Source organism: Syngnathus typhle, linkage group LG6 (assembly GCF_033458585.1).
Source record: "Syngnathus typhle isolate RoL2023-S1 ecotype Sweden linkage group LG6, RoL_Styp_1.0, whole genome shotgun sequence".
NCBI lineage: Eukaryota > Metazoa > Chordata > Actinopteri > Syngnathiformes > Syngnathidae > Syngnathus > Syngnathus typhle.
In genome coordinates this window covers 10,763,818-10,776,515 of record NC_083743.1, presented here as the reverse complement: position 1 = coordinate 10,776,515, position 12,698 = coordinate 10,763,818, and the positions used below count along the sequence as shown (strand labels likewise).

At 40.7% G+C, this 12,698-nt stretch overlaps 1 protein-coding gene across 2 annotated transcripts; it reads left to right on the top strand.

The window, feature by feature from the left end:
• The first annotated feature begins 202 nt into the window (after nt 1-202).
• akt2 (v-akt murine thymoma viral oncogene homolog 2) lies at nt 203-12,308 on the top strand. Of its 2 annotated transcripts, none has more exons than XM_061280667.1 (14): nt 203-614; nt 3,171-3,336; nt 3,539-3,670; nt 3,785-3,896; nt 5,151-5,304; nt 5,435-5,566; nt 6,700-6,765; nt 6,860-6,928; nt 7,058-7,180; nt 7,856-7,984; nt 8,098-8,312; nt 9,672-9,759; nt 9,845-9,947; nt 10,174-12,308. In XM_061280667.1, the coding sequence occupies exons 2-14, from the start codon at nt 3,291-3,293 to the stop codon at nt 10,251-10,253; spliced, it is 1,449 nt and encodes a 482-aa protein (XP_061136651.1). In that variant the 5' UTR covers nt 203-614; nt 3,171-3,290; the 3' UTR covers nt 10,254-12,308. The 2 variants fall into 2 exon arrangements, with proteins under 2 accessions (XP_061136651.1, XP_061136650.1); XM_061280666.1 differs by having other exon boundaries at nt 5,432-5,566.
• Nucleotides 12,309-12,698: the final 390 nt, after the last annotated feature.

The following is a 12,698-nucleotide window of genomic DNA, read 5'->3' as shown; positions in this document are numbered from 1 at the left end:
TAGCTTGATTGTAATTCTGTGTTACATTTTATGTTTTGTCACACACACCGTAAATGCGGGAATCGAACTCACGGTGCCGGCACACAGGGTATATATATATATAGGACAGGTGAGTGTACCCCTACATACACGTCCAGGTGATCGCTCGTTCATGGCCTCCTCATACGTCACTTCCGACGAGAGCCTGCGGCGCTACTATGCTGCCTGCCTGCTCGCTCACTTGCCTGGCTGGGAGGGGACGGAGCGGAGGCAGGAGACACGCTCGCCTAAACCAACAGAGACGCGGTTTAATATGTCCACGAGTTGAATATTATTTATAGCCGTCTTTTTACGCTCTCTAGTCCACCAAATCGCCCCTCTCGCTCTCTCTCTCTCTGGCTCTCTCTCTCTACCTCTCTGTCTCTCTCTCTCTCTCTCTGGCTCGCTTAGGTTACAAACCGAGCACGCCGCCGCCGCGCTGTTATTGTGAGGAGAAAAACAAGCTAGTCGGCTAAGCTTGTGTGATCATTGACAGAGTTCAATACACACAAGCAGAGCGTGATAAACGGCGGAGGGCGGTTTGCACAGCTCTACTCGTGGAACTCTTGGAGAAGTGGGAATATTTCTTAGCGGAGGTAAGTAATAAAGTGGGGAAGAGTGGGCAAAAAAACCCGGCGTGGTGGTAGTAATAATAGAACGGCAGACAAGTCAGGAGGCTAGCTCCCGTGCTAAAGTAGCTGTTAGCTCGCAGTGCTATTGTGGTTAGCTGCTTTGTTTGCTCGTAAATGTCACGCACGCCTGCCCCGGAGGCCAGCCTTGCTGTGTGGGAGAAATTTGTTTGAGCGTGGGAAGCAATTTTCCGCCTTCTGGACCCTACGCGGCACTGTTCTCTGACCCGTGCTAGCTTAGCTTTTAGCCTCCACGCTAAACGGTTGGGGACGTGTTATGGTACTGATATGCGACATGCTTTTCACAAGTTAATTACAGCACTAATTTACTCGCTTAGCGGTATAGAGGTACACTCCGCACTTAAGTCGACTTTCAAGAGTGATCGATAATCTATTCTTGCTGCTTTTAGTCAAGTCCTGTTTTGTCACGACGACGGCAAAAGTTTTGTTGTGCTCCATATGTTCAATAGTGTAAAGTCGCGCACACTTTGCCCACATTATGACTGTGAAATTGCCAATAAATAATCTCCCAAACTGGTCCTCTATTAGAAACAAATGTTTTTTCCATTGGATTTGCTTTATTTTTCAAGATACGAATATGAATTTGCAAAAACATTCAGAGAAATATCATTATTTTGATTTACTGACATGAGAATTTGTATTTCCGATTTGCCAGCAAATACACATGAACCATATTCGTAAATAAAGTTTTAAAACGTTTCTAGTAATATGGCAAGTAGCTGTGAACGTTCTCTTCTCAAATTCATAACAAATAAATTCAGAAAAACAAATGATGACTAAATCAGATGACCTATTCTGCTGTTCATTCAGCTCTTCTCGCAAGCAATAATCTATTTGCATTTGGGGTACACCTACTGATCGGCCGGCATCAGAATCGGTGCAGATTTAATTCATTTTAGGAGATCTCTGATTGACCGATTCCTTACCATAATCTCCGCCGATTTCATCTCCTTCTACAGAGGGATGACAAACACAGCCGCTTGTGCACTTTCAATTGCTAAACGGTAAGAAAGCAAACACATAATGAGCACATTCATACACAAGCTGCTGATGACCACATCTCGCACTGTTATTCAGCTAACGGGTTAGCCAATTAACAGCCTGCCAACTTTATGCGCTCCTTCACTGGCACCCACGTCACTCCCCAGGCTAGGCCTTTAGCCGTAAGTCACAGATACTACATTAGAAAGTGAGTAAGCAATACCAAGTGGCCAAAAATAATCGTACATGTACGTTGTGTGTTTAGAGTCATTTTTTTATTCAATTACTCGAGTAATTGCTGCTACAATTGACAGAACACTCAATTGTAAAAATATTCATTAGCTGCGGTCCTCGTACAGGTGAGGCAAGCCAGCCTCTGTAAAAATATGTATTTGCGGCTTGGGTCAGACCTACTATGGTTAAAAAGTTTCCATAATGTCAATAAAGCAAGTCAGGTATTAAAGGGCACCAGGTGCGTTGGACTTCTTTCTTGTCAAAACAAGTCACTCATTTGACAACACGGCCTTTCCTAACTACGGTAGCTCCATATTGTCCGCTGCCATGTTGTTAGTGTCGGTGGGAATGCACTTTGAACTACAGCCGCGAAAAAAAAGAAATCAGTTTGAAAGAAATGACAAACTCAAATTGCTCAATGAAATTGATTAAACACCCAGCCCTAACCTACTTATTGCATTTGATATAAATGTGAAAACACATTGTGGTAAACATTACTTGGAAGCCAGTAACATTGCATTTAAGCTCTTACTGGCACTGCTTGAATAATATTAATCTACTATCTATAACTTGATACTGAGGAAAAGAAGTTAGATGAGGTATCAGCGGTGAGCACTTTCCCATCATGTTGACGTAAATGTCAGATGGTCAGATAGGAAGGAGATGACGTGCACATTTCAGCACTTTTCTGTGTTGTGGGCTGGTGGCGAAACACAAGTCAAGGTAAGGACGTGATTGCAATACACTACTTTAGGAGTGCTAACCCGCAATTCGCAGAAATGTCCTTTGTTCCAGGGAATTAGATTTTGCTTGATGTGTTCACATACACTTCCCCTGGTTGAACTTTAACTCGTTTTAGCACAACCTGACCCATAGAATTACCAGCTCATACTCAGTGTTCACCTCTCTGTTGTTTTGAGTTGATCCCTGGTACCCGCTGGTATTGTTTTGTCGCGCTTGTCACGGTTACCATTGAGCAATTTGCATAATATGTACTTTTTTGAGCTGCCGTTGCTAGCCAATTTTATGCATGCTAACATCCAACAATGATGTGTTAGAATTTGGAGGAGAGAGTCCGTATGTTGAAACGAGTAACAATATTTTGAGAAATCTAATATATGTGAATATGCCAGACTCAAACACTGGTACCAGCAATCCTTTTGCTAGATGTTCATGCCATTGTGTTCTCGAACACGCATACATGAACTTTTCTGTCAATAATGATGACAAGGTGACTTAAGTCCTTTCACTGTGATATTTTTTTTCCTCTGTCCTTTTCCTTTCCAGCCTTTTTGGACAAGTGTCGAATCTGTGTCACTGTCAATTTCTGGAGCGGTTAAGAGTTTAAACAGTTTGCACCAGCTGGTCTGCCGCCCCCTCCCAACCCAGACAGTCTTCTGCCCCAGCATGAATGAAGTCAGCGTTGTGAGAGAGGGATGGCTCCACAAGAGAGGTACTGTATCGCTAATGCTACTGTGTGTTCCCAACGTTGTGAATTTCTGCCAAGCTTGCTCAGCTCTTCTGGGCCTCTCACTGATGAGTGACACACAAGTCAGTCTTAATAACTGATTTTCGTGTATATTTGAGCTAACACTCATACCTGAAACCCTTTTGAAACAGACAAACATTAATTGCGCCCCGCTTTTGTTTCCTAGGTGAGTACATTAAAACTTGGAGGCCTCGTTATTTCATCCTAAAGAGCGACGGCTCCTTCATCGGCTACAAAGAGAAGCCCGAAGTATCCAGCGATCACAGCCTGCCACCTCTCAACAACTTCTCCGTTGCAGGTCAGTTCTGCATCCCGACTGGCGCATGTGTTCTTCAACTTTGACATGTGTTCTGCCATGCTTTGGTGAACCTCGCCTCTCATCTTCTTCTCTGGTGGTTCTGTGCTTTTGTAGAATGCCAGCTGATGAAGACAGAGCGGCCCAGGCCCAATACGTTTGTTATCCGCTGCCTCCAGTGGACTTCAGTCATTGAGCGCACCTTCCATGTAGACAGCAACGAGGAGCGGTGGGTTTAAAAAGCAAACTGCCATTGAGACCAGTTAGAGTTTCAATAAGTCCTTATAGTTTCCAAATGTTCATTTCACTACCATACAACCTTCAGTAACTGTGCAGGCAATATTCGAAGTAACATTTGAGCCTATTGACAGTTTTATAAGCAGAAGGTCTCCCGACAATGCACCTCTTTAAGTCACATTCGTCTAGAAATGGCCCAAAATTCATGTTACGCTATAGTATATGGGTAATTTGTGACTGCATTTCATCTGAGTCTTCCTATTGGGCAAATTCATAACATTATATTGAATACGCCATCTTTACCGTGCACCCCTAGTAATAAGTACAAAATAAAACCATCCAGTAATGTAATTGGGGCTGGGCGATTATGACCTTAAAATGGCCTTAATAATAAAATTGCAATGTCTCTATCTCCAAAAATCCCATTTCTGATTTCAATCAATTTGTTTTGCTTCAATAAAAAAAGAATACACGACCGTGACATCATTCAAAATTGACCGTTCGAACGCACCCTTATAAAACCTTCTAAATAATTGACAATTGAATTGGCAATTGAACATCCAAATATGTAAAACAATAAATTGGGAACAAAAACAGGTGATGGAATATAAAATATAAGTAAGAGTGTTGAACATCTTTTAACAGATGAACACGTCTGCCGTGCGTGTCTTCCACACAGCTACTGGCAATAGTCTCTGACGATCGAGTCTCGGCTAATAAACTCACACCAAAACTTTCATAAACAATTTGTATCCAAATATTATGAGCTTTAAGACAGTTGCGCAACAAGAGTTGACGTTCCACTTTAATCTAATGGAGGATGTTTGTTTTGAAACCACGATCCTATCTTGATTTTACCATTGACAAAGTCATCTTGAGAGTTTCAAATTTGAACCGTAGCGGAACACATGCTTTCGGCCTAAATGAATCATTGTTCTTTAAAGGCAGGGAAATCCATTTTAGAGTGTGATAATTACATTTGTGCTCAAAATAGAATTTGTGGCCAAATTAGACGAGATTACAACCAAGTGGGCACTGTTTATGTAACCTTTGCTAAGTCTTTAAATAACCAACATGGGCTGCTGAGAAATTTTGACAGTTTTTTTTTTTTTTCAACTGAATTTCTTTTTAATACTTAAATGTATGCCATGATCAATTTCATAATACATTGATTATGGGGACATTCACTATTTGAACATGAGGGGACTTTGTCTTTCAAATGTGTTGATGTGCACTTTTGTTTCAGGGAAGAATGGATGCGATCGATCCAGGCTGTGGCAAACAGCTTGAAGAGTCAGCAGCAGGACGAGGAGCCCATGGAGATCAAATTTGGCTCACCGAGTGATAGCAGTGGCGCAGAGGAGATGGAGATTGCTGTGTCCAAATCTCGGTCAAAAGTGGTCAGCTCAAATTTTATTGAGCTTGTGTTTTCAAGCTTTTTGATTCACACCTCACTTAAGGGTTATTTGAGGCGTGAATGTGAATTGACGTGTTTTGGTCACTCTGGCTTCTCTGTCATCGTCTCAGCAGACCATGAGTGATTTCGACTACCTTAAGCTACTGGGCAAGGGGACGTTTGGCAAAGTGATCCTGGTGAAGGAAAAGGCTACGGGCATGTACTACGCCATGAAAATCCTCCGCAAAGAAGTCATCATCGCTAAAGTTAGTGCTTATTTCTGTTAAATGTTTTATAAATACCTGTGGAGAGGATTTAGAACATGTTTTACTGTCTTAAATGTTCACTTTGGTGTTGAGTAGAGCTATCACAAATGAATCTTTTTGGAATCAATCATTCCATCGATAACTGCTTGTGGTCGAAAAAACAGTGGATGGATTTTTTCCCCTGCCCTACTGCTGTGGTAGATTATTCTTATCCTACCAGTATACATTAAATTTGTTTTTGCTGTTGTTTAAAAAATATTTTTATAAACCAATCATTTTTCCTCCAAACGCCTTCGCACTAATCAATCGCACACGTCATCATTGAATTAAACAGGTTAAATGTATAGCCTTGAGTAAACCCAAAAATAACAGATAGTGTCCTAAATTGACCATAATAACCTTCACAATGTCATGATGTCAGCTACCACTCTGTCATTGTAGATGTTGACCACTACTAGTGCAGCACAATTAAGGCTAAAATGATAATCATGATCATTTTTGATCAGTGTTGTTTTTTACAGCACTACTTTTAAACAAACAATAATCGTTTCAGTGCAGAATGAAACTTTAAAATGACTGCATAATCTTTTTTAGAATAAATTATAATGAACAAAAATACAAAAATGAGTGGGTCGTATCAGGAAGGACTTCTGGTGGAAACATGCAAGTGACTCAGTCTTCCTTCTGACTGAATAAATATGCTTTTATCTAGTTCAATGTCACTTGCCACAACAGGGACTCTCATCGTGATGCTCCTCGTCTCCATTTTTTTCTCGTACTTTTTTTGTCTTGCCATAGCTCAGCAGGAGCCGATTGCTTACTATTTAGGCAGCTTATTGAAGCTCCTGGTGGATTCAATTAATTGTGCAGACCTTGAACTTTCCCACCACATGCACTGCCTGCTCAGCTGACGGGGCATTTGTAAAGTTGAAGTCAACGGTCGAGAAAGTGCTACGCATAACATTTCACTTTGATTCCCTATAATTGCATTCAAAGAGATGAAGCCAATAATATACATTACAGGTCACCATGTCATTCTTATTTTAACGCTACATTATGTAACTTGACATTTAGTGTATTACGGATAGTTTGCATGTGTGCTTACTCTTGTACAAAATGTATGTTTGCTTTAGGACGAGGTAGCGCACACGGTGACAGAGAGCAGAGTCCTCCAAAATACACGACATCCCTTTCTCACAGTGAGTTACCAAACACATTTTGTTCCCCAAAATTCAGCGGTCGTTTATAATCTGAATGATGCTGTAATGTCAATGTTTTCCCCTTTCCACACAGACACTAAAATATGCTTTTCAAACAAACGATCGTCTATGCTTTGTGATGGAGTATGCAAATGGTGGAGAAGTAAGTTATTCTTTTTTCCTCACTTGCACTTGTGTCTGTGACGTGTACCAAAAGCACATTCATGCAATGTAGGGACTTATAATTTGTTGCATTTGGTACATTCAGTGTCATGTCTTGGTTCTTTTTCAGCTCTTCTTTCACTTATCCCGGGACCGAGTGTTCACAGAAGACAGGGCCCGATTCTATGGTGCAGAAATAGTATCGGCACTGGAGTACCTACACTCATGCAATGTCGTTTACAGGGATTTAAAGGTAGAGTGTATTTTCATATAGTGTATATTGCCATATATTTTCCACATTGATAAGAAAGTCATGCGTTTGTCCAAATGTTGGTTGGACGGCTTCTTTTTATAGTCAACAGATGAGCATTTGGCAAAGTAGGGTTATAGAAATGGTTTTGTGTGCTCAAAAAAATTCCTTTTACATGCTTGAAATTGTGACATACCCTAAACTAGTAAATACCTAGTTAAGAATACATTTAATAACATGAATGCACTCGCAAAAGTGTTCCGGATCATCCATAATTGTCCGTAACGTGTAGTGTTACGTTATTATTTTTTTTTTCTCTAAAGTCCAAAGTTGGCTCAAAGCTAACTATTTGACTTGATCTCGATCGCTGCTCGTTTTAATAGTCATATAGAGGTGTCAAATTTAATTAATCGATCAAGTCATACTTATATGCTGTATACACACACTGAGCTAACAAGGTCCCGTGATAATGTTCTTGATGAAATGTTAAAAATGTGAATTCCAACAAATTGTTCTGGAAGTGAATTTCAAGGTTGACAATTTTGTACATGGATTTTAATTAGCCAGATGAGATCAAGCGTATTATTATTACCATTAATATTATCTACTTCTGTCTTTGACGCATTGTCATGGATGCTGTCTTAATTGAAGAGTCATTTGACCAGTTTCTTTTTTCAGCTGGAAAATCTCATGTTGGATAAGGATGGCCACATAAAAATAACAGATTTTGGCCTGTGCAAAGAGGGCATCACAGATGGCGCCACCATGAAAACCTTCTGTGGGACTCCTGAGTACCTGGCACCTGAGGTAACACGCATGCTCAACTTGACAAAAGGTTCCACAGCAAAACAGTGTTTAAAAAAGGATCTCCTGACCAAATGATGGGGTAAAACTTTGAGGCATTCTCTACACTCTGACAGGTACTAGAGGACAACGACTACGGTCGTGCTGTGGACTGGTGGGGACTGGGTGTGGTCATGTACGAAATGATGTGTGGTCGCTTGCCCTTCTACAACCAGGACCATGAGCGACTCTTTGAACTCATCCTCATGGAGGAGATCCGTTTCCCCAAAAACCTGGCTCCTGAAGCTAAGGCGCTGCTGGCCGGCCTGCTCAAAAAGGATCCCAAGCAGAGGTTTGTCCACAGCCTCAACCTCCCTTATTGGATTGCATATCTCAAAAGCTACGGTCCTGTTAGTGTGACTTGACAAAGGTACGAGAAGTGTACATTGGAATCTTCTAAGTGAAAATACAACCCATTCTCAAGTGCGGATCGACTTCTCATTTCTTTCATTCTTCTTTAACCATCTGATTCCTAAAGCACTTTTCTTCATTAAAGTTGCCGAAGAGTTGTAGCCTGTCTCTGCTGACTTTGGGCAAAAGGCTGGGGGCAACCTTGACTGGTCAGCAGCAGTCAGTCCACACTCAGTCACACCTATGTACAATTTAGTGTCTCCAGTGAACCTAAATTGCTTGTTTTTTTAATGTTTGGAGGGAACCTGGATAAAACCTACTCGAGCACAAGGAGATAATACAAGCTTCACGCGGGGAAACCGGAGATTTGAACCGCTAACCTCGTGAAAGTGGGGCAGATTTTCTAACCAGTAGTTAAAAATAGGAAATGATAGAATATGAATTAATTCAAAATGTTAGTATTTTGTTATGTATAGTAAAAGAAGGTCACGATTAGGAATATGCAGCCCTCCAATAAAAGAGAATTGATCAAATGTTGATAGATAGGTATGATACAATTCACCGGCGGTATATTTACAGGTGGACTTGATTCGGTTTCATTTAGTGGGATTACGATTCCATATAGTACATCTGCAGCTTTTGTTATGTTTATTAATATGTTACAAGTTACATGTGGTTCAGAGCCCAAATTATTCTCATTAGTTAAATTTAAAGGCACAACAAAATCATCAGTACAATCAAACTGCTTTATACCTGTTTGTGCTTCTCATAAAAATATACTCGAGCACCTTTTGGACCACAGCGGATAAACATCGATATCATTCATAACATTCTATAGCAAAGCCTAAAATGTTATTTTTCATTTAAACGGTTTAAGGACTGGATAGATGACGTTATCTTTTGGCCACACAGATGCACGATGATGCATCTGTCCCCATTTGCTGCAGTGCAGTACGTCAATAGAACTTAATTAGTTTTGCACAACCTTCTCTCTCATCTTGTCTTCAGCCAGCACCTACGCAGTAAACCACATTATTTAGACTTTGTTCCTTGATTTGTTTAGTTTGCGTTTACGGGCTATAAACAAGGACGTCATTGATTGTTGTTTTGGAGGCAGTTCATCGTTTTTCGGGAACTAAAATAGCGTCAGGGTGCTCTGCCCGCAGGCGAGGAAATTGCGGATGAATTTGTCTCAAATTGGCCATAACAAGGGAACAGCACATTTTAAGTGCGTTTATTACACGAGCTGCGAAATCAGTAGTTGGTGATTGCATTGTTTTTATGTTTGCGTTGTTTCCAGGCTTGGGGGAGGACCTGATGATGCCAAAGAAGTGATGACACACAAGTTCTTCACCTCCATCAACTGGCAGGATGTCTTAGAGAAAAAGGTAACACAAGAGGAAAGGAAGGGGCACGTTTTTCAGTCCAAAATACTGTCAATGCCAACACTGCTTTGCTTGCGCTTCTGCACAGCTCGTCCCACCTTTCAAGCCCCAGGTCACCTCAGAGACAGACACGAGATACTTTGACGACGAGTTCACAGCACAAACTATCACAATAACCCCACCAGACAAGTGTAAGTATACCTACCATGGTGCGTCACAAATTAATGCAGTAGCACGGGAAGGTTCCTTAGGACTATCGCAAAATACAAACAAGAGTAGCGGGAGAAGAAGAAATAGTCAATATTAGTTGCAGGAGCTTCTTGTTATTTGCATTGTGGAAAATGTAATATTTCAACATCGATGTGGTTTATCTACTTTAAATTTGTTTGGCTTTGTGTCCCACCCCCTCTCCTCCAGATGACACTTTAGACCCAGAGGACTCGGATCAGCGTACACACTTCCCCCAGTTCTCCTACTCTGCCAGCATACGGGAATAGTGGCTCAGACCTTTGACCAAGCAGGCAGCAGGCAGGCTAACACACGACCCAAATCTCACGTTCACACTTGCACTGCTGAGGACAAATCGAATGACACACATACGCACACTGGCACAAGACACATTTTCATGCGGTCTTTTACCCACTCACCTCCACTCACCCAACATGCATACAGACACAAATGCACTCACAAACCAGCAGAGAATCATGTACACAGTGAACACGGACGGAGGCTCTGTGTATTTGCGAGTGATGGACCTCAGTGGGGTTAGATGTGGACAGCTGGGCAGCTTTGTCTCCAAACAGCCTCTCAGGGGGACCCCTGCTGCACTACACTGGGCACACTTTGAAACCAGGTTATGCCAGCAAGTACCAGCTCGTTACCAGCCGTAAGACACACAGCCCTTACTCGTAGACTGCATCTTGTGTAGACACCTTATATTGACACCATTTTTAAAATCAGAGGAATGGGAGCGAGATTAGGTGGTAATTGACCAATTTTAACTTCATCAATTGAACTGGAGAGAAATTAGGTGATAATTGACCAATTTTAACTTAGAGTGTTACAGTTTTAAAGATAAAGCCATATTTCTGCTATTTTTTTAATAAGTGCTCTTTCTGGAACTTGCTGTTACAAATCAATTGAGTGTGCGTGAGTGTGAGAGAAGATGGGGGTAAGGTTGCCATTTCTGTGGATGCACTGCGTGTGTGTCACGTCCGAATGAATGTGTGAGAGAACCTACGAACAATTTTATTTTGCAACCATCCGGTTTGTCTATTTTCATGGATGCTGGAACACGGGCAAGCAAGGACACTACACAGTGATGGCTTACTTAAGGGAACAAATGTTATTTATGGAAAAGAAGAAAAAAAAAAGCAAGCGGCTAAGTGCTAAATTGACGCTTTGACTTCTCTTGCATGGCTGGCTTTTTAAATTGTATTGCTTAAAAAATGGTGAGACACTCGAAGGGCCCATGTAGCTTGTGTGTCACAATCACTCAGTAACATGAACAAGTTGAAGGCCACTTGCCCGGTGTGTTAAGAGAGACAACTTGACCTCAGCCATTCACCACCATCAGTCCAGTCATCTTCACTGCCAGGCTTCATTCAGTTTTCTCCCATTTTTTTCTTCATAATTTCAGTGCAAGTTCTTTTTATTTTAATTTTAATGATTTTAAACAAGCCATTTGAATGTTTTCATGTTTAAAAGCAAGAAGTGTTAATATTTATAATGCCCCCCACCTCAAAACAAAAAAAACACACACAAAACAATTGACTGACTTAGTGGATGTTCAACACTTCAAATAATTCCACGTTAGATGTTAGTTTTGTGTTTGCTGGGAAATTGTGTCTCCCAAATACTTCAACCTCTGTCTGTCTGGAGCATGCAGCTTCAAAACAACCAGATGCCACATGAGCTGCTCGAGCAACCTCAACACAGGGGCATATTAATCATTGACCCCTTCTACACCTGTATTTTTATACCCTTGTCCCATGTCGATCTTCTGTAAAACACAGCACCGGCATACATATAATTGGGGTGGAGGGCAGGTCAAACCAGCAGTTTACTGCCTTACCTACGCCCAGCCTACGTGTTTGTAACGAAAATCCGCAGTTGTGCTGAAAGCAATTATTGCTGTCTGACAAGTGTTCTTTTTTTTATCACACCAGACACAGGGGCTGTTGCAGGCAATATCCTGCTTCGCTGGGTTCTGTGTGAAAGGTAAATGGAGATAAATGCCAGATCTTCTCTAAGGGCTCTTACCAGGATCTCTGTAAAAGAGTCCCATTTCAGCTGATGTATAATTTAGTCAAATCAAGTTCTGGCCAGATTTTTTTAAGAAATTGTGCTTATATTTTATTCTTTCTGGAGAACATGCTGGCTAAAATTTGAACTTTTCTAAAGGAAAATCAAGTCCTTTTATTTTTGTTTGTATGTCATTCTTTGTGTTTTGTTTTCCCCTTCTTTTTGTCCATATATTTCTAAAGAAAAATTGGAAAATGTTATGTTAAGCATACATTCTATAAAATATATATTAAAATGTTTTAAACTTTCTTTCTTCATTTTCATTTTATTGGTTTTCTACGGTGGCCCCCGAAGTGCAAGACAACAAAAACTAGACAACACAGCATTTTTTTTAAATGAACAAAAAACAACACAACAGCAAATGAAAAAAACACTACAAATAGTTTGAGAAAACATTTCAAACTTAGATTCATTCACACACAAAAAGCTAAACTCAATAGAAAATGAAAGGAATAAAAGCAAAGGTTGAACACATTAAAACAAAAAATAACTAAATAAAACAAAAAGCAAACACAGCAGCAAATAAAGAAAAGTACAAAGCAAATCAAAAAGCAATAAACAAAAAAAATTCAATCACATCAAATAAAACACTGACAACCAAACCGTTACGTGAGGGAGGTCAGACTCGTTGCTGATTG